This window comes from Actinia tenebrosa, unplaced genomic scaffold, assembly GCF_029948245.1.
Source record: "Actinia tenebrosa isolate PJP-AT-01 unplaced genomic scaffold, QUT_ActTen_1.0 PGA_scaffold3__52_contigs__length_22856419, whole genome shotgun sequence".
In the NCBI taxonomy this organism is placed as follows: Eukaryota; Metazoa; Cnidaria; class Anthozoa; order Actiniaria; family Actiniidae; genus Actinia; species Actinia tenebrosa.
Window position 1 is genome coordinate 18,995,545 of NW_028292580.1, and position 25,825 is coordinate 19,021,369.

Here is a 25,825-nt window from a genome sequence, read left to right on the forward strand (position 1 = left end):
GAATATTTCAGTTCTTCGCATAAAATATTGATAAAAATGAAACAAGGATTGCTTTTTTAACATGAGTAAACGAGTGGAGGAATAAATGGATTGTTCTGCTTTTTCTTTCGAAAAACTAATTAGACATATTATTATTATTATTATATTATTATTTGCTAAAAGTTGGTTATTACGACCACGAAATAATTCAAGTCACAAATAAAGGCATCATGAGTTACTCATCGTTATTCAAGATTGCTATTCGTCTACACAGACGATCATCGAGATTAGCTAAAGTGAAGATCAACTCTTGATGCACGCGCGCTTAATGATGTAACGGTTTGCCAACGGGAACAGTCTATGGAAAAGCAAAGGTATCCCGAATTAAGGATTGCTTCAACTTCTGTAGGCCACACGAACGTGGGAAACCGGCATTATTTTGTAAGTTCAACGAAAATCAGAGATTAAAATTTATCGAACAGGAACGACTGAAAACGAAAAACAACGAGGCAAGCAGGCAAGCAGGCAAGCAGGCAAGCAGGCAAGCAGGCAAGCAGGCAAGCAGGCAAGCAGGCAAGCAGGCAAGTTGCAAAGTAAATACATTTACTATAAGCTCACACAATTTCCCGTACATCTGACCTGGAAAGCACTGACTCATAACCTGTGACTATCTTCTTTCTCTGTGTTTTCCTGACTCTAACGACATCTTTCCATCTCTCTGGCATTTTTAAACTATTATTTTTCTTCCTTAATTTGAAGGAATGCGTTTTGCGTTTCGCGCCAAAATTACCGCCAGCTTTGTATGATGGTATAATTTATACACCGAGTGAAAAGCTCGTCGGTAAATGTGGCGCGAACGGCAAAGATGACAGTACCGTCCTCAGTACCGCCAGTAAATAGCGGAGCGGATGACTTACAAAATCTAAAATTCATTAATTCTAAAATTGAAGTAAATAATTATCGGCTGAACTATAGGTTCTCCCATTTTTCCAGGGCATCGACTCCAATGTCATTCCAATCGTCTTGCGTGATGCAGTGCTCCTCGAACAGAGGTAGATTGGCCACCACTGATGCACCAATGAAGGCTGAATAATGACGATCTGTACCTGCATGGACCTTGAGAATAAAGTAAGTTGTGATGAGTTGAGTAGAGATAGAAGGTTTACTGAGGCACGTCAATTGAGAGGGACCGTTTGAGAAAGAGAGGAAAGTCGAGAAAGGAAAAAAAGTGGTAAAAAGGAAGGAAGATAGCATTGTAGGGTGAATGTATGGATGTGGTGATGGATGGAAGAAGGGAACTAGAGGAAGGATGCAACTAGAGGAAGAATGCAAATAGAAGGAGGAAGGTTGGATGGAACTGGAGGGATGAATGGAAGGAAGGAAGAAAGGAAGGAAGGAAGGGAAGGAGGGAGGGAGGGAGGAAGCAAGGAAGGTAGCAGGGATTGGAGGAAGGAAGGGAAGGAGGGACGGAGGAAGCAAGGAAGGTAGGAGGGAAGGGGAGGAAGGAAGGAAGGAAGGGAGGGAGGGAGGAACTGAGGAAGGAACTGAGAAAGGAACTGAGGAAGGAACTGAGGAAGGAACTGAGGAAGGAACTGAGAAAGGAACTGAGGAAGGAACTGAGGAAGGAAGGAAGGAAATAATATATAAATAAATATCAACAAGATTAACTAAAATACCTGGACAATGTTGTGGGGTGGTAAGAGTGCACTCACTTCTGTCTGGAGTCTTTCAGGAAAACCTTAACAGAACACAACAACAGTACGTCAGACCTCGAATGGATCCCCTGTATGTGACGTCAAAGCAGCTCAATTTGGAGGACAAAACCAAAGAATTTCAATCTTATGAGAATTGGAAACTTATTGTTATGTCCTCCAAATTGAGCTGCATTCTCACGTGCCGCAGGGGTTCTATATTTAGTACAAACAGTACAACTCTGTGCAGTTGATTACATCTAAATTTTAGTGATTAGATATCACTGCAAACAGGCCAGATTTCATCTGAATGTTTCATCGAGTAGCAACGTCTTTAATGCTAACAACAGCTATTTCACGTGATACTTGACGTCACATACAAAGTGTCTCCAGCTGATGTGAAATAGTGACGCAGAAATGACGTCACTGCAAAACTGAGGTGTCATGAAGCTTGCGAAAATTCACCAGCGAAAAATAAAAACATGCCTTCCATTGTAAATATAATATAACTCATTAAATATAACTCCTTAATTATTGTGATATTGTTATCAAAAGCTTATTAGCAACGTGTTTTTTTTCACTTTAAGGCTTGGAAATCCATAATTTTAAAATGGAAAGTGACACATCAGTTTTGCAAATTTTCTCGATTCTGATTGGCTACTAATTTTTCTCAGATCAGCTGCCTAAAGGTAGGCTATAAATACCTGGTAACATAGATCCACCGCCACTCAGATAGATGCTCCGACACATTTGTTTACGGACATCCATACTACATGCCATAATGGCCTTGTATGTGAGGTCCTGAATACCCGGATGATCCTTGCCCCAAACGTGAGGCTTGAACAATCCTTCTGTACAGCGGTATCTCGCAGTATCGAACGTCACCTTCCTTTAAAGATCAAGGAAATATTAAACAAAAACAATAGACTTAATCCACGGTTTTCCCATTTCAGACCACGTGTGATTTCCTAGAGTATCATTTCTTTGCTTAATGGTTGCGCATGAGAAGACAAATGAATATGGATACAACTCAAACAAAGAATCTTATTCTCGAGAGAATGACACGTGGTCTGAAATGGGAAAAACATTACGCCTAAGTGGATTACGTCCATTATATTAGGTTTTTTAAAGACTATTTTAACTGGATACAAAATTATGAAACAGCAGCCTTAATATCAAATGGATGGCAAGATAAAAAAGATTGTATCCTTAATCACAGTCGGTTCATGCTGAGTGTCTGCCGATAGAGTTTTTGCACCATCACGTGATGGCAGCCATGACAGGAGGGCACAACAATAGAGTCTTCCCCCCCCCCCCCCTCCCGGGAAACTGAATTATTTCTCATGTAAAGCATATTAGACCAGATACAACGTGATGTTGCAAAGTGTTTTGCCTGCGTAGTCATGCAAATGTATGTGGTCGGTTGGCGGGAATGGGTTGCGGTTGATAACAACTACGTACTCTACTTGGAAGAAATTATGTCGAAAACTATTGAAACTATTTTGTGAAAACTCTAGAAGGATATCAAGCCAATGAACAATAAATAGAGCACTATCGCGTGAACTTAAATGTTAAACCACGAGCGCACTGTTTTTCATTTAATTATATTTTGTTATTGCTGTTTTCTGTTATCTGAATTGGTTTTTCCCTGCCGCCAGTCAAAACATAAAAGGTACCGACTGATTATTTTTGATTAATGGCAGCAAAAACCCAAATTTCAGCGTGCAGCTTGTAACTACCGAGTTAGCAGAATATGGAAAACCTCAGTAAGATATTAGACATACTTTGTTCCATCAGGAATGTTATACTTGGCCAACATGACATCAATCGGGTGGCATGGCACGTCTTCATCGTCACTGGTTTTACTTTCGGACACGTAACAAGCCTGTTGAATGGAAGATCTGAGTTTAGAAACAAAATAACAGAATTTCTTTTTCGTTTGAAATTCGTTTCTAACTCCAGTGGTAAAAGTCAATGGTAAGTTTATATAACCAATTTTTATTTCACCCCACTTTGCCCTTGTTTCCGTTTATCTTATTAAAAATATATGTCATCTCTGCGGTGAGGCTAAAAGTCAAAAGTAGTTGCAAATATTTTTTCCAGGTTTCAAACACTAAACCCAATTGATGCTCTAACAGCGGCAATATAGATAGCTCAGAATTAAAACTATTTTTCCCCGAAAAACTTTGATATAAAAGTGCTTAGTAAATGACGAAAGAGCAGCCAAGTTTCCATGGCAACCGCAGCACGTGAAACCTTGAAACGAAGCATGCCACTTGCTGCAAATCTTAACTTTTCTAACAAGGACTAAAGGTTTAAAAACACACAATATAACTTAGTTTTTGGTAGTCTTAGCAATATAAATGGACATAGATATAGTGACGTGGATCGGAAAGAGGATAAATGGAACGAACAATTGTAAAAATGAACAAATGAATGAATGAATGAGTGGGAGTATACTGTTCGCAGGTTTTGTGCATGCTTACAGTATGTCCCAGAGATCTACTTTATACCTCCGAACCTAATTACCTTTCTCTTCTAATTCCCTGTGTCCAGTTGTACGAACAGTGGATAGCGTTATCCGATGGATAAATCCTTATCCAGTGGATAAGTCGATGCTGTTATCCAATAAAATTATCCACTGGATAAGATTTATCCGTCGGAATGCGCTATCAACCATTTATATGCAATCGTGCAATGATTTCAGTCTACTGTTTCATCTAATCGGAATAACCTCACACACATTCTTTTCATTCAAGTCGGAAGAAGGGGCATGCACCTGATAGATGTACTTACCTTTTCTTTAATGTATCGCGTGATATAGGATTCGACTTCAGCGAAGAACCTAGAATGTTGCGTACAGATAAGTGAAATTATGAATGTATATGGAATGATTGGAGGAATGGCGCACATGGCTGAATATGGCATTCGACTTCAGAGAAGAACCTAGAATGTTACGTACAGATAAGTGAAATAATGGATGTATATGGAATGATTGAAGGAATGGCGCGCACGGCTGCATATGGGATTTGACTTCAGATAAGAACCTAAAATGTTGCGCACAGATCAGTGAAATAATGAATGTATATGGAATGATTGAAGGAATGGCGCGCACGGCTGCATATGGGATTCGACTTCAGATAAGAACCTAAAATGTTGCGCACAGATCAGTGAAATAATGAATGTATATGGAATGATTGAAGGAATGGCGCGTATGGTTGCATATGGGATTTGACTTCAGAGAAGAACCTAAAATGTTACGCACAGATCAGTGAAATAATGAATGTATATGGAATGATTGAAGGAATGGAGCGCACGGCTGCATATGGGATTTGACTTCAGATAAGAACCTAGAATGTTACGTACAGATCAGTGAAATAATGAATGTATATGGAATGATTGAAGGAATGGCGCGCATGGTTGCATATAGGATTTGACTTCGAAGAAGAACCTAAAATGTTACGCACAGATCAGTGAAATAATGAATGTATATGGAATGATTGAAGGAATGGCGCGCACGGCTGCATATGGGATTTGACTTCAGATAAGAACCTAAAATGTTACGCACAGATCAGTGAAATAATGAATGTATATGGAATGATTGAAGGAATGGCGCGTATGGTTGCATATGGGATTTGACTTCAGAGAAGAACCTAGAATGTTGCGCACAGATCGGTGAAATAATGAATGTATATGGAATGATTGAAGGAATGGCGCACACGGCTGCATATGGGATTTGACTTCAGAGAAGAACCTAAAATGTTACGCACAGATCAGTGAAATAATGAATGTATATGGAATGATTGAAGGAATGGCGCGCCTGGCTGCATATGTCCGAAATTATTGGTGACTGTAACACAATGTTCCACCATTCATACCACATGATGGCTAGCGCCAACAACGTGAATTCGAATGCGGTTTTTGCAGCAAAAGTGTTGTGAATTTTCTAGAGATTTTGCCTTACCTATGGCCTTTTTCCGTTAGTAGTCTAGCCAGCATATCTGTGATCTGTCGGCCACCATATGGTAACCTGGATGCACCAGCCTCAATAACACATCCTAGAACAAAGCCCATGTCATCATTTAAACGTATGACATTTTGTATTACATTTAGGTTCGATATATATCTGAGAGGTTGTTTTAGGGTTCTATCTGTGAGTTAGCCGTGCCTTGACTTTCATCAGCCCAGAAGTTGTTTCAAGGCATGTGTAAAATTTGTAAGGTTTTCCAAGATTAGAGAGAAGCATACAAACCTTCCACAACAGGAATCACGTCAATATGATCTCCAATGTCCACTAATGGGAAGAAAAGAAGAAAGCTGTTTCATTTCTGCAATGATTTTCCCACAAAAACTACAGTATATGAAAGAGAATATTGGTCAGGCAGAATTATACCTACCGATAATTCCAGACACGGCGCTGTAAGAGTACAGGGCCAGTATTGATTGATGTTGAAGGTAGCACGCCTCAACCCCGAAGAATCCTAATAGGATATCCACGAGCTCACCCTTGAAAGATAATGAAGAATCCCACATTGATTACTATAGTGACAAATATGTAGGAGAATCACCACAACGAAGCTAACACTATCACCATCACAAGCATGACCACAACCACCCACATTACTAGGTAATTTCATGATCATCACCATCGGTACCACCCGGTGACCATCACTGAACAGCAACAACATTCCAATTATCATCAACAACAACACCATCACCACCATCAACACCATCACTATCGTCATAATACCACCATCATCTTCTTCATCGCAACCACCTCCATGATCATCACTTTCTGGACCATCACCACCACCACCATCACTATCATCATCACCACCAACACCACCATCACTATCATCATCACCACCAACGCCATCGTTGAACATCATTGTGACAAAGGTTATGGGAAAACCAACATCGCCATTATCATCATTTATCACCACAGCACCACCACTATTATCGTCATCACCATCGTTGAATAACACTGTGACAAAGGTTATGGGACATCCATCACCACCACCACCACCACCACCACTATCATTATCATCATCATCACCACCATTGAACATCATTGTGACAAAGGATATGGGACATCCAGCACCAACAACGGCATTATTATCATCACCATCTATCGCCACCACCACCACCACTATCATTATCATCATCATCACCATCTTTGAACATTACTGTGTCAAAGGATATGGGACAACCACCACCAACAACGGCATTATCATCACCTATCACCACCACCGCCCCAGAATAGCAACATCATTACCTTTAACATCGCCATTATCTCCATCACCATGCATATCAATTTATAATTCTTTTTCTGAATTCACATACCTTTTCATTGAGGCTGGTATTTTGAGGTAAAGTCATTATCACCTGAAACAGATTGCAACATCTTTAATCTAGGATCTTTCACTTTCATCACAACTGCACTAGGGTTACTAATGCACTGTGTACGAATATTGTACCTTGTGCTTGGCAGGATTCACCTTCAGCATGCTAAAGACATGCTCTAGAATACCAGTCAACGCAGATGGGGAGAACTTGAGCTGTGAAGGTCAATGGAACATTCAACTACTAACGAGCAGAATACTTTATAGCATTATCCACAATATATGATGCATGTAGGGAATTTAACCAAACTATTTACACCCCTTGCAGCACTTCGGGATGCTGCTCAATCTGAAGGACATAATAATAGGTTTCCAATTCTCTTTAGAATGGAATTCTTTTGTTTTGTCCTCCAAATTGAGCTCCTTTGACGTCACAAGCAAGGTGCCTATTGGACTACACTACGACCACAATTAGCCTGCGTGTAGCCCTCTGGTTTTAGTTCTGCTTCGACTTTTAAACAGAGTTAAAGTCAGGCTTAACGCAGAATACACTACGATATGAAACGTTGGCATTACTAAGGGTTTACCTTGTCAATCTTTAGAGATCTTCGCAGAGGAAAGCGTAGAATTGACTTCTTTCTTCTTTCAGGTACCAGTGCGTCAAAACCATACACACAGTCTGACCTACATAAACACACATGACCAGGGGCAAGAATTTATTCGACTTTTTTTTTCAATTTTCAAACCGGAATTTCACTGTAATTGAAAAATTGAGATTCGTACCTGTATTTAAATGTACTAACACTTATTTGGTATACAGATTCGAGACAGCAAGTAAAACTGATACATATGCAAGACTTTTGTAAATAATCGTGCACTGAACTACTTACTCATCCTCCTTGAGTTCAGCACATACACAAGGGAATACTACTTGGGGCCAAGCTGTAACAAAGCAAATCATGAGTAAACTCATTTTATGGATTGGGTATTGCTGACTTTCACTCAGCTGATAAAAGTTTTTGATTCTTATTATCTGCTCCAGATGGTGGTCAATCACTGACCACCATGTGCTGTCAACCAGAAAGAATCCTATCAAAAGCTTGCGATTCAGCTGATGAACATTCCGCCAGCAATACCATTTGAGAAATAGAGGATAAAACATGGGCGCGTGGAGATACGGAATTTATCTTCTGCGCTCACTCGTGAGAGATCTTTTCAACACTCAAAGATAAATTTCGTATCTCCGCACGCCTATGTAATGTCCTCTATTTAATCATTGACCCCATAACTCAGATTATTTCAAATCTCCAGAAAAAGACTAGTTCATTGAGCCGAACTTGGAACTGAGACAGCATTCTACAAACAAAATGATTCCTGATTGGCTAGTTCGCTTAGACTGAGAAAAGAAGTCTACCCGTAATGAACAATACTGGTGATAATACCAACAAGCCATATGGCTTGTCTCATTACCTTCTTCGCTTGCAAATCCTGCCTTAACAGAACTAGAGCCAAGATCTATCACAATCACTGAGCCCTGGAATTAGAGAAAAATGGAAGGTAGATCATATAATGAAAAGGAAAGCCTATGATAGATATATTATACATCAGTGCAGCTGGGGTAAAAGAGGGTGGATAATAGAAACAGGGATAGCTCATTTGGTTAGTGCTCGGCCCTAGTGCACGAAGATAGAGGTCCACGGTTCGATCCTCAGGATCTCCACATCTGTTTCGATTTCTCTCTAATCCTTGTAGCTTCAGTTTTGAATACTCTTAAAACAGGGCACTGATGGACAGAGGAGGTAAAGTGCGCACCGTCGGCTTCCTGGCCGGATACCAGCCACGTAGCTGAAGGAATGACTAGCAACGTTAAATATAATTATTTTGCCTTTGCCTTCAATAAAGGGGAAAGCCATGACTTTTGAGGTCCTCAAAAAAAAGATGCACTCAAAAACCAGGGCACCTGAAAAATGGAATTACAGTGAATTCGTCCTGTAAGCAGCACAACTTACCTCCGGAGAGGAGTCGGTACATTCTACATTTTGAGTGATTTTAGCTTTTGCCTCTTCTTCTATGGCTTCTTTCCAGTCCTGTGCTTCTGCTGGTGTTGCGCATCTGACTTTAAGTGCTGCCTTGCCCTCCTGATTAAATGGAAGACAACTGAATGAACATTTATCTAATACACTGATCCCACATTCATTGTTCTACCTCCCTAGTTACTGTTGCTACAAGCTAAAATGTGTTTTTGATATACAGCATGGAACAGACAACTCAATGAGCATTTATCTAATACACTCATCCCACATTCATTGTTCTACCTCCCTAGTTACTGTTGCTACATCGGACAAGCTAAACTGTGTTTTTGATATACAGCATGGAACAGACACCGAGTCCTGAAAATTGTAAATGTCTGTCTTAGAATCAATGCATTCTAAAGGTACTTTAAGAAAAAAAAATCGACCTTACTAAAAAATCTTATGAATTCGAGTTTGTTGGTCGGGCATTCTTTATTCTATTGGGAAAACTACCCTTTTTTGGGTGGACACTCAATCTTAGCCGGGATCGGCGTATTTCTCTCTAAATGAAAGCATCGCTCTCCTCTAAAAAACTACAATGATTTTCACTTGGCCCGTGAAACAAAGAGGTATAATCACTATCTTACTTACAGAGTCTATTAATTCCAACATTCTTTCGCCAGAGATAACAACCTAAAAGAATAACGAATCATTACAAATTGCTTTGGCCCCCAAACCAGGGTTCAATGGGAATTGCTACAAGGAGAAGGAGACTATACAAATGAGAAGGTAAGATAGAGTTACTCGGGGGGGGGGGGGGGGGGGGAATACTATATATAGAAGGGCGGGGATGCTTGTTGGAAATTTCGCAAATCACCCCTAAGAGGTACCCTGTCCAGTTTTTCTACAAAGAGAAGGAGACTATACAAATCAGAAGGTAAGAAAGAGTTATCCAGGGGGATCCTATATATAGAAGAGCAGGGATGCTTCTCGGGACTCCTATGTAAAGAAGGGCGGGGATGCTTGTCGGAAATTTTGCAATTGACCCCTAAGGTACCCGAGTCCTGTCCAGTTGAGTGTGGCAACTAATGATTGTTATCCCTAAAATGTACCTACTTTCTACGATCTAAGTGACAGAAGTCAGATAATGCACCAAAATAAATATCCTGAATTACAACTGCCATTCTGAGTGTCATCATATTATCTTAGGTATCTTATTGCCTCAAAAAAACACCCTAACAGATACTGGCTTACTCTCTGGTAATCCTTTTAGATTTGTTACACCCAAGAGGTAACAAATTGCAGATCTGGAACCCTAAGAGGTACAACGAGCATCTCCGCTCTTCTCCGATCGGGGTCCCCCCGGGTAGAGATGTCTTTTGGAAATGGAGTCATTAGTGGGTACTTTACCGAACATCCTTCCAGGTCCACCATGCCAAGTGGCTCGTGATTTCGATGGTCCTGAAGTAAAAATATCGTAAATTACTTGAAGTATTACTTACGGCACTAAATCTGATGAAACGCGGAGATATTACGGCGATTGGATTACCTGTGGTCGAACTACACCCTGGAACTTACAATAGACCTAGTCTTCCCTCTGGCGAACCAACTATAGGTAGCCCAAAAATCTATCACGACTGGCATTCATTTTAGAGTAGCCTGTATTGGAGGCCAATAGCAGATATCATCATGGATGCATGCACATCAGATGCTAAATGAGACACCAATTTTAAGCATTGTATATGTCAACCTGATATCCTCACTTGTATGATTCTAAAACCTCATTGCGGGGTCAAGTGTAATATCAGCTATTTTAGACTGGATTTCGTTAACGTGACGTGCGTGACGTAACGTGACGGCGAAAGTGATGGTGCTGTGACCGTTGGTGCAGTTTTCGCATGACTGTGAAAAGCTCAGTGCCGTAAGCGTGAGGTGCCGTGACTGTGATGTTTTCTAGAATTTTAATTGGCTGAAATTTTTCCTCGCGCAATGTGATTGGTTGACAGTGCCGTGACCTTGGCGTGACCGTGTTCGCGCAGTGTTTATGCCGTGTTCCGGGTATTTGATTGGATGGAGAGTAAATTCTCGTGCATGCCTTGCCGTGTTACGGGCGTGTTCGTGCCTTGAGGTTTTCACAGTCATACGAGAACTGCACTATTCGGAGGTTAATTCTTACCTCAAAGTAAAACAGCTGACCATCAAATGCCTTAAAATGTCTCTTCTTCCATCCTTTGAACACAGTCGACTAAAACGATACATGAAAAAATAGCTTGTAAGTGACCTTATGATTTACAGTCACCTCCTGCCTTCGAAACTGCCTGCTGGATGAATGGATGCGTTTGCCTGTGTTTCTGTTTGTCAACTGTCAGTAAATCAGACCGTTTGCCTACCTCCCGTGGGGGGGGGTACTCCCCTATATTCGCTATACCGCTATACTGGTGGGTGCCGCTAAACAGGGTATGGTTTTCAGCGATTCTACTCTGGAAAAGGGTATATAAAATCGCCAAGCTCTCTGGAACAGGATATATGAAATCACGCGCTCTCTCTTCCCCCCTCTCTCTAGAGCAGGGTATCTATTTTCGCAACTACCGGAACAGCCGGGGTTTTTTAATATAATAAATAATACCATGGTATGAATTTTGGCAGTTTAACTCTAGAAGAGGGTCAGGGTTTAGAGGGTTCAGCGGCACATCTCTCTTGACCGACTATTATACTTTTGCTTGTCTGTTTGTGTGGTTTGCCTTGGTTATATTTTGAATACGTGCTACACGAGTCTCTTCGAGCACACCTCTTACCTTACTAATTCAAAAACATTTCGGCGCGATGAATATAAGGTTGGAAATCTCACCTTTTTCTGTTTGTAAGTGCTGGGTAACTTATCCATGTATCCTGCCATGCGCACGACACCAAAGGAAGGTGGTTCCTCTGGAGCTGCAGCTGCCTATCAAATACAAACAGCGTATCGATCATCAATATGGTCTATTTAACAATTATTAACCCTAATCCAGTCTGGTGCAAATTTCATATTACTCTGAAAAGTAATCGTGACAGTGCTGGAGCATTTCATTGGTTGAGTAGTAAACTCACATGCTGTAATTGATACACTAATAGACACAGTTTTACCTTGGGCGTAATGTTTTCCCATTTAAGACCACGTGTCATTCCCTTGAGTATCATTTCTTTGTTTAATGGTTGTGCATTAGAAGACACACGAATAGATCCCTTGCAGGTTACCCATCGACGTAATATCCCCGTGTTTCAATGGATTTAATGCCGTACTGAGTATTGCTTTAAGTGACTTATGATATTTTTACTTCAGGACCATCGAAATCACGAGCCACTTGGCATGGTGGACCTGATAGGATGTTCGGTAAAGTACTTACTTTACGGTAGGCCTGAATGCAGCTCAATTTGGGGGGCAAAACAATAGATTTCCAGTTCTCAGGAGATTGAAATTACATCGTTTTGTCCTCCAAATTGAGCTCCATTGACGTCACATGCAAGGTGTCTATATGAAAACAACTCAAACAAAGAATCTTATGCTCAATAGAATGACATATAGTCTGAAATGGAAAGATATTACACTCAAGGGTCTAACGTTGTCAGTTCTGTATGGTGATGGTGATGAGTACCATTTCACTGTCACCTACTTTTATAAAAAATATTTAAAAAAAAAAACAGAGCAGAATTTTTTTGTGGATGGAAGGGTATTACCAAAAAATATCCAAGCATACAACAATCTATCACAAATGTGCATAAATTTCTAAAATTTCCATACTTGCTCCTCTTTTGTTTCGTTATCTTTCTTGTCTACAAATAAATCTTGAAGTAATAATGTCTGCAAGAAAACAAACAATGATGATCTAAAGTAAGGCTCCTGCACATTGATAAATCACCTACTACCCTTGGTTACTTCTGACTCCAAAAGATTAGGAACCTCAGCCTTATTATTTCAAAACGCTGTCAAATTTTTCAAATTTTTCAAACGTTTCAATTTTTTAATACTTTTATAATGCTGCACCAAAGAATTTCTTGGGGCTCTTTTTAGTCACTTCAGAATAGACCTCATTGGTAGTAATGTTTTCCTATTTCAGACCACATGCTGTTCTCTAGAGTATTCTTTCTTTCTTTAACACATAAGATGACACATGAACATGGATACAACACAAAGGAATAATCTTATTCTCAAGAGAATGGCATGTGGTCTGAAATGGGAAAACATTACATCTGAGAGGGTATTTTCCTTTTCTTAAGACCAAGAAGTTTGTGACCCATATCAAATCAATGAAAGTTTCCCAATCCCAAGGCTTGTCCAGCAATAGAAAACCAAAACAGGGCATGCCACAGGGAGGTTGAGAGACTGAGGTGGGGGTGGAATGGGGGTGACTTACCGGATCCCAATCTCGCATTTGTGGCTGTTCAGTCATCAAATAACCATCAGTCATGTCTTCATCATCTGGAAACAATGCCTTTAAATCTGCATTCTAAACACAAATTAGAAAAATATTCAATCTTGTCTCATACTGTATATTTTAAAACTCATTAATGAAATGAAATAATATTTTAAAAATGTAAAGCAAAAAAAAAACAAAAACGTGTAAATAGTTATGTGGAGGTGGACGGCATATAGAGGAAAATTTATATGAAATAACAGAATGAAATAATTTAAAAAAAATGTAAAGTAAAAAAAATCGTGTAAATAGCTATGTGGAGGTAGATGGCATTAATGTATGACTACTATCGATAATAAAGTTATTTTTAAAAAAACTCATTAATAATGGAATATATCTTTTAGCTTGTTAGGTGTAATGACTTTTCCAATTTAAGTCTGGACATGATTGTCATTCTCTTGATAACAATATTCTTCACTTGAGTTTTATTGTTCAATATTCATGTCTCTTTCCATCCACAACCATCAAACAAAGAAATAACATAAGGGCACGAAATTAACCTTTAAACCAACTAGCAAAACCTTGCTAGTAAATGTTGTTCTCATTAGCAGAAACTTCAAGGTCACTAGTGATTGGATGCCATGAATAACAAACGTTACCTGATGCTGGTTCTGAAATTTTCAGTCCTTCAATTTATGGACTGTGGTCATACTTGCAAAACTTAGCTAGTTAAATTTTTTGTCTCTTGCTAAATACAAAATTTCACTCACATTTTGCGAGTTTGCAAACATTAATTTCGTGCCCTGATCGAACACATGGTCTACTACGATAAATAATTTCAGCCAAGCTGAACTAAATGTCGATTCATAAACTTTGGCTTTAACAGGGAAAAATTACAGTGTGATATGGGATACAGCAAGCTTGATTTGAGGATTGTCCTAAGTTTTTTTGGGTTTTCCTTTCCCACCCCATGCCACAGCCAAACATGCTAAGTCCCAATTTGATCTGTAGCTTTGCCATGCCCAGACTTATAGAATGGTCAGCTTCGAGGTTGCTTAAAGGATTTTGATAAAATCAAAGTTTTTTGATAAACTCAAGGGTCTTTCTAATGGGGTGTTACATATTTTTACCTTTTTCTCCTGGGAACTGTAGGGAGGTGGTTTTGGTGGAGGTGACACATCTGATTCTGAAATGGATTTTTTGTGTTCATTGTGGCCCTTTTCATGGAGATTTTTTTCTAATGTCTCTTGTATTTTTTTCTTTCCATTTTCTTCGCCAGCTGTGTTTACCAGGAAAAAAACATTTAAATTCATTAAATTCATAAGACAAGGAAACATGGTTGGCAAGCTAAAGTAATTACAGTTGGGGTAGCAGCAAGAGCACTTGCTCTCAGCAATGAGACAAAGGTCAAGTCCCCCCAAGCTTGGTGTTGTATGTAGGTAGAGTTTCTAGCTTAGGGTTCTCGTCTGTGCTTCTTATTTTCCAGGTTCTCTGTTTTCCTCCCTTCACAAAAACCAACTCCTAAATTCCAATTTGATCATGGAACATAGGGCTACAGGTTAGTAAGCAACTGGCTATTAAGTGCTACCTTCGTAAAAATAAGGATTTTTAAAATGTTTTTGCCAATGATACAAAGTTGTGGTATAACTAGTAAGTAAAACCAAAACATGGAATTAGTTTCTATATAATATTATAATTCAACAAACATAAACTATGCACATGTACTGTCTGCAGTAATGTGGAGATTGGCAGAACATCAGAGAAAAGTGCCTTACACTGCACCTAACCAATAAGAAAATGTGATATCTATAACAGTTATTTCATAAATTTACTTTTTTTTCTCTGGGCAAGTAAAATCACAGAGTCTACATTTAAAGATCTTCCTAAGTTTGGTTTAATTTAACACACTATAGCATATTCTTCGTTTGCACGTAACGCCATTGCGGCCATGTTGGTACCATTTAACAAAATATTTCTCATTAGCATCCAATGTTAATGGTACCACAATGGCCGCCATGTTTTTGTCTTTTAACTCTCTTGGGAATGCTTGAAACCCATCAATACCTGGTTTTGATCCCTTTTCAGGAGCATCTTTTTGTGGACTTTTGTCCTTGGCAACATTCCCAACTTCTTTTGAAGAAGACTCACACTCTGTACCTTTACTCACTGGTGAAGTAGTGGACAAATCTTTTGGTTCAACCCAATGGAGATTTTCAATCTCTGTTTTGTTAAAAGAAACTCCTTCTACTTCAGAATGTTCACTGCTTCCACTAGTTGTTGAGCCAGATTTGTACAACTGGTTGTCTTCTCCTGAATCGGTAGGCTGGTCGGCAGCAATTCCAATCTCAGCTGAACCATCTCTTACATCTCCAGGCCCCCCTGTCGTTGTATCATTTTGGGTTTCAGCAGTTGTAGCAGTGGTTACCTCTTCATTTCCAATTTTACTGTGCCAAGGAGGAAGGACACTTTCCTTGTGTCCCTGGTTGTTCAATTGCTGAAGACATTGAGGGAAAATTCATATAAGATATTTTAAGTGGTAAGTAACTTTATATGATTATAATGAATTTTATTGCCAAGTAAATTCATGTACTGTAGTTCTTTGGTTCTCTTTGGTCTTCCATGGTCATTAAAGCAAGCAAGCAACAATTTTAAGTTACCAAGTTTTCCAACTTTGCAATTCATTTGAGTCTTACTAGTTGTATCCACAGGATCCACAAAGGATTATTACAAGTACTCATTCTACCCAAGAACAATTTCAGAATGGAACCAACTTACAAAGAAAGCAGCACTAGCAACCTCTTTTGCAGCATTTAAGAATGCAGCTGCAGATATTTATTAACTTGTTGGACAATTACTATTTATTATTATTTATTCTATTTATTAATATGTTTATTATTTAATCATTTTAATAACTATTTAGCGTGGTCTAAAATGCTCAGCATTGAGCGAATGACCTAACTGGTAAATGTAAATGTAAAATGTAATTGTATCACCATATTATGCTTACATTATTTTGATTGGCAGGCTACCATATAGAAGAAGACATTCACAGCATGCAGGCAAATTGGTCGTCATGCATGTTGCACTGCTTTGCTACACCTCAAGCAATTCTTCAGTGGCTGATCATATCATGACCAGTCATTATTTTTATCCTAGGCTGGCTAATAACTATGTGAGCTCTTTTACTATGAGAATTATCATTAAAGGACTAACACCCGTAATACAGTTTTTTAATGCGTCCTTACTATTCTGGTAAAATGCTCACCTCTCACCTCTGAGGTCTGGGGTTCAAATCCCAGTCACCTCATGTGAGCTGAGTTGGTTGGTTCTCTTTCTGACTCCGAGGGTTTTTCCGGTCCTCCGGTTTTTCCTACCTCATCTCAAAATCAACCCTAACTAATTCAAACTGGTTAGAGCTGTGCTCTGGGGTCATATATGGACTGTATAGCGGCTGCCAGAGGCGCCTTCACATGCTTTCAGTTTGACCCTGTTGGGCTGCGCCACTGCTGTACTTTGCAGTGGTGATTAGCGATGACAAGTTTTTTTTATTTATTCACTTGTTGTATTTGATACACCAATACAGTCCCAACCAGTCCCCACTTGTTATTATCAACTCATGCAAAACATTTAATTCTCTGTTGTTTAGTAACAACGGCATGCAATTAGAACTTGATATATAATATGTACACTAAGTATCGAACATTCCATAAAAATCATAACAAATCTCAGTTAAAAAATTTAAATTTAAAGTTTCATATTTTTATTTTTACCTTGCTAAGACAGCGCAACAGTCTACTCCTGAGTCTTGCTACTTTTGTTTGACTTGAGATTAGCTTGGAATTTGTATCTGGACACTCACCACTAAAATAGTTAAGTGACAAGATTATTTTTAATAGTCGTGGCTCAAAAAAATACCAGCATGCATCAGTTAATTGCTGGTCATGACGAGCAGCAGTTTTAGCTCAGTCATACATCATTTCTGGCTCAATGTTGCTGGTTGAAATGACTGGTGAAAAAAGATGTAACTGCTCAATGGAACTTGACAAGTTCCAGTTCTAGCCAGACATTGTTAGATGACCAGCTATTTTTTTTTTTTTTTTTTTTTTTGCCTTGATATCTAATAGGAAATACTTTTTCTTCCCAAATTAGAAGCTCCAGTATAATGCAGTAATAGCTACATCTTCAAATATTAATTTCCCAAACACCATTACCTATTTATTATTCTCAAACGTTCCAGATTCTTGACCAGAAGAAGTTCAACCTCGATTTGTCTTTGCAGTCCATGGACAGCAGCTTCTAATTCCTGGTTTATTTGTAGAAGAGAAATAATTAACTAATATTTTTTTTCTATAAAGCTGACATATGTTCCCCAGTCAAAACCACTAATCTACTGGAAAAAATGTCTCATTTCCAGTGCTAAAATTTGTAGGCTTGGACCAAGTGTCATAATCTTCACACACATGATGATGACAATATATTTTTTAAAATTCATTATGGAAATTATAACAAAAAGGGTTTATACAGCGCTTACCAAATCTGTTAATTCTTCCAGCAATTCAACAAAGGCTTTATCATCACAACTTGATACATGATCACTTTTTGGCCAGTTCTCTAAAGCTGAAAACCAAATAATTCCCTTCATTCATAACTTACCATAATATTATTGAAGAAATAGAAAATGTGTGCACGTGCTAGGGCGCAGTTATAAAGCTCGCGGGGGTTGGAAGAACGCTAGAGAAGTGTTAGAAGAAGCATGACGCATAGCAGAGTGCTTTTCAACACTTCTCGAGTTTTCTGCCAATTCCCAAGTGCTTTATAACTCCACACAGCACAGCAAGCAAGTTTTTTATTTCTTTTATAGAATACAAATTACAGGAATGAAACTGGAAGTGCGCACACATGCTGTGTGCTCTCATAAAGCACGTGCTCCCAACCAATCAAAACGCGAGATTTAGAACAGTTATTTTATAAAGCAAGTTAGAGCATAACTATTAAGATGTACATGTACAAAAAATCTAAAATCTACCTCTTGAGCTTGTTTTATATAGCTCTTTTAGCTTTTCAACTTCTTCTTGCACTTGACTACTCATTTCAAACACTGTAGAATATAAAAACCAAGATGTGTATGGCCTATAATATTATAAGAGACAGACTAGATGCCTGGATAAAGTATTTAATCAAGTACAACTAGTTAACATTTTACCCCTGTTTTCATTGCTATGCACTGACTGAAAATTTTTTACCACAGGCAAATCGGGCAATAGACTACCATCAATCAAATAAATTGTTTGGTATATACATACACGTATACTCTGATTGATGGCAGTGCATGTATTTATTCTAGCAGTGTATTTTTTTTTGTAGTGACGGCCATTTAATCAGCAAAGAGCAATGAAAACAGCTGTAAAATAGTCCATCTTAACTTTATTTAATAAGCATCTGCAATACATAATTATAAGCATAAACAAATTAGTAATTGAGCCATACTACCTTGTACAAATTTTTCTTATGCATATTAATAGCTTGTTAGGTTCACATAATAATAATAATAATAATAATAATAATAATAATAATAATAATAATAAGCCTTTATTCAATATAGCCCTATTTCCATTTAGTCCAATAGCACTTAACAATATTACACTAACTAATTATTATATATATACTAAGAAATAAGAAACATTTTCCTTAAAATTCAAATATCCTAACTTATACAAATAAGTAATAAATATTAGTCATTCGTGCACAATGACAACATGATTAACAACGTGTTATCATTTGGTAATTTTGTCAAGAAGTTGAAAGATAAATCTTGTTAGCATATACCAACTTGTGTACTTCCTAAGAACGCACATGCTCATTGGTTAATTGGAGGTGAATATCGTACAATATTCACCTCTGAATCTCGGAATATTGAGTTGGCAACAAAATGGCATCTGCCGGCAATCGTTTTGCTACAATTTCCGATGAGTAAATTGAAAAAATTAAAGTAATTGCCATTCCTATCAATACTAAAAAGGCAACGAAGTATGGCCTAAAAGTTTTGCTTAAAGTTTTGCTAAAAGTTTTGCGTGAATTTGTCATCATGCAAACTAAAAGTTTCTGTTTGTTTGTTTTTATTGAATTAGTGTATATAAAAATAAGTTACTCTGTACACAAGTTGGTATATGCTAAAACAATTATTCGCCTCAGGCTCAGAGAATATGGAGAATATTTATCCCGCCGCTCGAAGACTCGCGTCTTGGTAAATATTCCCCGATATTCACTTCGCCTTCGGCGAATAATTGCTAACTATTCTAGCTTATTCGAATACGTTTCGTTCTAGCATGAATTCTAGCAACAACTGGCTACTCGTTTCGACTTTCATTTAAGCTTCTTAAACAAAAGCCACTAAAAGACTAGATGATTTTTGTTTCTTCATCAAAAATAACGAAGGGCTTAAAACACCAAATCATAGTTTAAGAGTTTTTCTTAAAAAAAGCTGTGACTTCCAGTAGTTGTAGTAACTTCAAAAACGCTACACTTCAAAAATCTCAAAATCAAACTTATTTCATTATTTCGTGATTTTAACAAAACTCTTTTGATTTAATATATAAGTGATGAGAAAAATAATGAGAATAATAATATCATAAGACCTACCTATAATAATGGTCAAAGAGGAGGTCCTATTTGAAAGGAAATGTTTATTGAAGACGCAGCTCAGATCATTCCAATCTGTCCGCCATTTTGATAAGAATGATCACATTACAACTTCCTGTTGATGATACCGCTGTTATGGGAAATCGTGGACGAGGACAGATTCTGAATCCACAGGTAACCCACGTCAACTATGAAGTTGGACTGTGCATAACATTTCTGTTTGTTCAGAAAGAATCATTTTTTCTATTCAAAGGCCATATTTTAAATACAAGGTTTGTAAGGCTTAGAATTGAATGAATAATTTAGTGAACGCTTTATTTTTTCGTATACACTACACAACAGTGTATAGACTTTTTATGTTTAAATATTTGGGTGTGGCAAATGGGGCTGCGTACTCGTGATCATGATCTTCGCTATTATTATTATCATTGTTGTTATTATTATTATTATTATTATTATTATTATTATTGTTATTATTATTATCACTCATTTTTTAGAGTGCACAAACATGGGCTTCATGGCTGTACAATGGCCTTAACCGCTTTACAAAAACGAAAAAATTGATAATAGAATTAGATGAAAATTCAAGTCTAATCCAATTTATTTTTTAGCGCGCGCGAAAGATTCATTAAGGTTCGCGCTTCGTTTTATATGATGAAACATTTGTCTGGGTTTGTAAATGCAGCATTACATTGAATATTGACTCTTTCCGTTGACTGTGGAAGTAGATAATTAGGGCATGAAATTTAGTCAAAGCTAACGATAGTCATGAAAATTGTGGTTATTATTGGTTTGGTTGTTGCTGAACTGAGTTGGCTGTTGCTGTTGTTGTTACTGTTGCTGTTGTTGTGTCAGCTGTAGTTGTTGTTCCTGCTGTTGGGTTTGCTTTAAAAGGTTTGGGAGTGCATTCAAACTATAAACTTTTAAACGAAAAGTGAACAAGTTTAGAATATCATTCCCCTCGTATCTGCCCGTCGTTCACTTCCACCGTCTGCCTTGAAGTTTCAGGAAAAGTTCCTCAAATGTGTCAACCGCATTCTTCTCTCAAATTCTAGTTCTTTTGGCTTTCGTTTTAACCCGCATCGCTGTATGAAAACACGTCTTAGCTTGTTTTTTAGCACTAAAATTCAAATGAGACACCTTGATCTACGTGATGGCCTTTGTCATATTATTGAGTCGAAGCAGCTGATCAACCATGGCTTAGAATTACGAGCCTTTTTTGAGCGTTTGACTGATTGAGCACATTGCCGTTTGTTTCCTCGTTTTCAACTACTTATTTATTTAGCATCACAAAAACACCTCACCGACTTTTTTTAATATTCTACAAACTATTGCTCAATACCTAATAGAATTACTCAACCTGTATTCACGTATCATTTGTCATTGACTTTTGATCATTTTTTTGATCGATCTTGAGTGGGAGCCGGGGTCAGGAGAAACGACCAAAGTCGAGGTAAGGATTTGTCTGCTAATAGTACAGCAGTTTGGATTGCTTACGATAATTCTTAAATTAGTTAGGCTCATATTAGTATAATGGAAATCAAATCAAAACTTTCAGCTTGTTCAATAATTGATAATTTATCAGTGAGATAGTTTGATGAGTATTGTGCATTTGGAGCTCTTTTATTTTTGTGTGGGACCGCTCAAGTTAAGTGAAAATCTTTTTCGGCGTCGCAAAAACTGGTACGATGAAAAGTTGAAAATAGTTGATTCAAACTAAATTTATTTAATCCTTTAAAGAAGGCTTGAAACAGAAGGCTCAACGAGGAGAATAAAATGGAAAACGATACATCGATAAGATGGACAAATTTTAGCGGTAAGTCAAAAGGAGTTTTCACAATTTCTGGGATTTGGGACTTATTAGCTACACTTCTCATTTAAAAAAACGACGTGTTCAATGATATCTTAAATCAATTTGCGGGGAAACTGTTTTTTCCTTTTCTTTTGGAGCTGAGAAAGACTATGGTCATCAGCTTAAGAAGAAAATTAAGGTAGAAGCATTTCAAGCTAAAAGAAGACGTGGGAGGTTAAAATAAAACATAAACTTCTTCTGTTTCTTTAGTATCTTAATTTTCAAAATCCTCGTCAGTATTTTGGGCCTTTATGACAAAATAAAATATTGAAATTCCTAAATGAAGAACATGCTAGGCCGAGGTTGATATGTTTTTCAATTTTCAAACTGTTTTTTGTTTGCTTGTTTATTTTTTTATTCCTTTCACTGAAAATCATTCATATACTGTATCAGTAAAATTTGAAAAAAACGATCGTGCATATAATTTAGTCGAAAAGGTTAAATTAATTCTATTAGTCCATGTCCATAAACGATTCCGCAATTTTTTACTACATCCTATTAAGTTTTATTTACATGACAAATGAAATTACATTACTGAAAGATTCACTGATAAATATATCAGTTTCATGTTGTGTTAAGATTAAGCATATGGCAAAGCGCACTAGCGATAGAGGTTGCCAAACAACCAGAGGTCGCCAAGCTTATTTCACAGAGCTGTAACCTAATGCGATCTTGTTAAGATTTCTATTGATTTGGATATTGGGATATTGTGGAAGCTAAGGCATAACTTTGTCCAGCTGCCGGACTTGAAGTGTCTGATTCTGGATTAGTGCAAATATCCATGGGATTATCAGTCGGAGAAAGTGAATATTTCCGAAAGTTTGATCACTAAACGTATCACACTGTTTTGCGACTTATATGGAACTTGGCTCTTTTCTAACAAAATTTTAGGAGGACCTTTCTTCAATAGAATGGTTTCTTGGCGGCCATCTTTATTGTAGGGGAGAATACTAGCTTTTGATCACTATGAGAAATGAAATGTCACTCGAACGACATGCGCAAGAACACTGCATTGTTATCTCCCCCACAATATGGCTGCCTTAAAAAGCCCATCTAATATAAGTAGTTTTCCCAATTTCTCATGGAAAAAACTCTGAATTTTGAATGAAAAACCAGTGAATGTCATGATTATCTTCACCAGTGTCAGAACTGTTCCATTTTGTGACTATGAAGATCTAATATAAACTGTATGGATATTCACCACCATTTTGATTAAGCAATGCAAAATTCGAATGGGATTTCCCACTCCAGGGTGGACGATATAACTCAATATATAATAGGACAGATAGAGTGAATTAGAATTTAGAAGTATATTTTTGTGGAGGGAGGAAAAACCGGTGAGAAAAGCCTCGAAGCAGCACAGGAAAGAACAAACCGAAACAACTCTACTCACATACGACAAACACCGAGCCCTTGAATTCATCCCGGTTCTGCGCATTAGTGAGAGAAGGCGCATTAGCAGCGCCCACCACACGCGCTTCTGCTCGCATGCCGCGTGCTTGCTGAAATGCTGTACGTAAAATGATTCATCAGATGCCATGCGCTGTCAATTCTCATGAAATATGAAATGTCATTCAACATTTTTTTTCCAATGCAGATTATCCAAGATCAGGAAACTCCTCTGATCCCGTCTTATCTTATGATGACATCATGCTTGGTCTATACGCATTTTACGTCATCATCATGGTGACGTCCACCGTTGCCAACTCACTTCTTACTCACATGGTCTTCAGCCAAAGCAATATGAAGAAAAATTCAAACAACTGCTTGTTTGCTAACATGGCGATAGCTGACCTCGTCGCTACTCTTTTCTCCATGCCCATTTGGTCATATTTTATCTGCGTCGCCCAAAACTGGCTGCAAGGATTAACGGGAACAGTTCTCTGTGAGATAGCTGCTAGCGCTTCTGTCTTGTCTGTCCTTGCTTCTACGATGACGCTCATGGCTATATCTATCGACCGATTCATAGCAGTATTCTTCCCCATCAGAAGGATCATCGTCACACGTAACGTCAAACGCATCATCATCAGTATATGGATGGTGTCAGCGATCATAGGCATCCCTTGTATTTATATGTATAATACCCGCAAAGAACATGGCAGAATGAAGTGTTTAAACAGACTGGATGAGACTAGCCAATCTCTACGAAGGATGTATTACGTGGTTGTTTTCGTATTCATTTTTGGCTTGCCAGTTGTCCTCATGACGATCAGTTACATCATGATTAGCTTACGTCTTTGGTTCCGTCATGTACCAGGTCAGCCATCGAATGCCGGACGGCGCGCAGTGTTCCGAAGTAAGCGTAAAACTGTTCGTCTCTTGATAATTCTTTTGCTTGCTTTTGTTGCATGTTGGTTGCCAGTCCATATCGAGTGGTTGAAGGCGGTGTTCACGTCCAGTGACCGAAAAGATGGTATAGCTATCATGCTTGCACATGCAAATAGTGCAATCAACCCATGTCTTGTGTTTGCTCTCAACGACCGTTTTAGAGAAGCGTTGCTGAAGTACTTCAAATGTTGTCCTACCGCTGATCATGTTTCCATAGCTAGTAGGGAAACCAGTAATCGTTGCGGGAATAAGTCAACCATGATGTCATGCGTAGTGGGTCACGCAATCAACTGTCACACTGGGTTGTACAGAGTAAGGGAGATCCCCAAAGCATTTTCACCAGTCACACTCATTGGTATGGCGGCAAATTTGGACAATGGGAAAAATAGTATATTGGAGGTCTACAATAGTAAGAATAGCCCAAACGATATCGTTGAACATCATTTTAGTGAACATAATCACGCTTTATCCGAAAAGATTGATCCATAGCTTCATATTCAAAGGCAATGGCAGCAATAACGGGTTTGGTGCGTTGTCGCATAACTGGGATACATATGGCACTGACTTACAGCACATACACGGTACAAACATGCTCTAACATTAAAATAGCTTCCCGACAAACTAGAGGGGAAATGACATACGAAGAAAGATGTAAAATATTGAAGTGGCCTACTCTCTCGACCCGCAGGGACTACCTAACTCTAGTTGAATGTTACAAAATAGTTTTCGGTTTAGGTATTCTAAATTTCCGTGACTTTTTTGAATTTACGAAAGTTACGTCTACCAGAGCTAATCATTCCTACAAACTTTATGTTAAAGCAGCCAGAGTTAACTGCTACAAATACTCCTTTTTCGTCAGAGTTGTTAATATGTGGAACGATCTACCTAAAGACATTGTTGAAACCGATGGGTTTAGATCATTTAAGCAGAAATTGAAGTCTCACTTAGGTGTTTAATGTTTACATATTGCAGTACACATCGATTAGTATATTTTTTAGTAGAGTCTAGATTAAGGAGGAGACGGGTTCTCTGTTGCTCTGGGTTTCTCGCGCGTGCGCTCACCAGGCGGACAGACTTCATAATCTGTCTGGTGGGTGCGCGTGCGGGGGTGGGGCTCAGGGTGGCGGAGAGCTTGTCTCTCCTTTATTTAGTACATATTCATATACTTATACTTCATTTATAGAGCATTTTTCGCTAATTACGCTGCTTAGGGTCTTTCTTTATAATGCATTTTTGTCATGTTTTGTTGTTTTTCTTGGGAGTTTTCACATAGGGATAACCTCATAACTTCCTTTCAAGTCGCCTATTATTGTGCTTTGTTGTCTTATTTGTATCGCTTTTTGCTAGCCTCTGCTCTTACTTGTATTTTACTATTTGTCAATAATTTATTTGCGATTTGAATAAACTATGTATGTATGTATGTATGTATGTATGTATAACAATGATTATCGCATGAGTGGGAAATGTACGGTACTGACTTACAGTGGTACACTGTAAGACGTGTTGTGATTGGAATGGCTTCCCATAAAGTATGTGTTATATATGTTTAATGTTTATATGTATGTAATAAATATCGCTCAGAATTCCAGTC

General features: G+C 38.2%; 2 protein-coding genes across 2 annotated transcripts; one reads left to right on the forward strand and one right to left on the reverse strand.

Annotated features, from left to right (window-relative positions):
* Positions 1 to 565: 565 nt before the first annotated feature.
* LOC116306834 (uncharacterized) lies at positions 566 to 20,145 on the reverse strand. Its single transcript, XM_031716955.2, has 27 exons — positions 20,055 to 20,145; positions 18,442 to 18,513; positions 17,947 to 18,032; positions 17,627 to 17,718; positions 17,186 to 17,276; positions 15,480 to 15,909; positions 14,546 to 14,694; positions 13,416 to 13,508; positions 12,803 to 12,862; positions 11,873 to 11,965; positions 11,201 to 11,269; positions 10,435 to 10,485; positions 9,676 to 9,717; positions 9,022 to 9,150; positions 8,483 to 8,546; positions 7,903 to 7,954; positions 7,600 to 7,696; positions 7,148 to 7,228; positions 7,014 to 7,055; positions 6,068 to 6,176; positions 5,923 to 5,964; positions 5,635 to 5,728; positions 4,467 to 4,515; positions 3,455 to 3,555; positions 2,375 to 2,559; positions 1,656 to 1,717; positions 566 to 1,095 (listed from the first exon to the last, which is right to left on the reverse strand). Exons 2-27 carry the CDS (start codon positions 18,503 to 18,505, stop codon positions 949 to 951), a joined length of 2,574 nt encoding a protein of 857 aa, XP_031572815.2. The 5' UTR covers positions 18,506 to 18,513; positions 20,055 to 20,145; the 3' UTR covers positions 566 to 948.
* A 1,259-nt stretch (positions 20,146 to 21,404) lies between these two features.
* On the forward strand, positions 21,405 to 25,786 carry LOC116306831 (mu-type opioid receptor). The gene is made up of 3 exons (XM_031716951.2): positions 21,405 to 21,507; positions 21,798 to 21,870; positions 23,504 to 25,786. Exons 2-3 carry the CDS (start codon positions 21,831 to 21,833, stop codon positions 24,721 to 24,723), a joined length of 1,260 nt encoding a protein of 419 aa, XP_031572811.2. The 5' UTR covers positions 21,405 to 21,507; positions 21,798 to 21,830; the 3' UTR covers positions 24,724 to 25,786.
* The last annotated feature ends 39 nt before the right edge of the window (positions 25,787 to 25,825 follow it).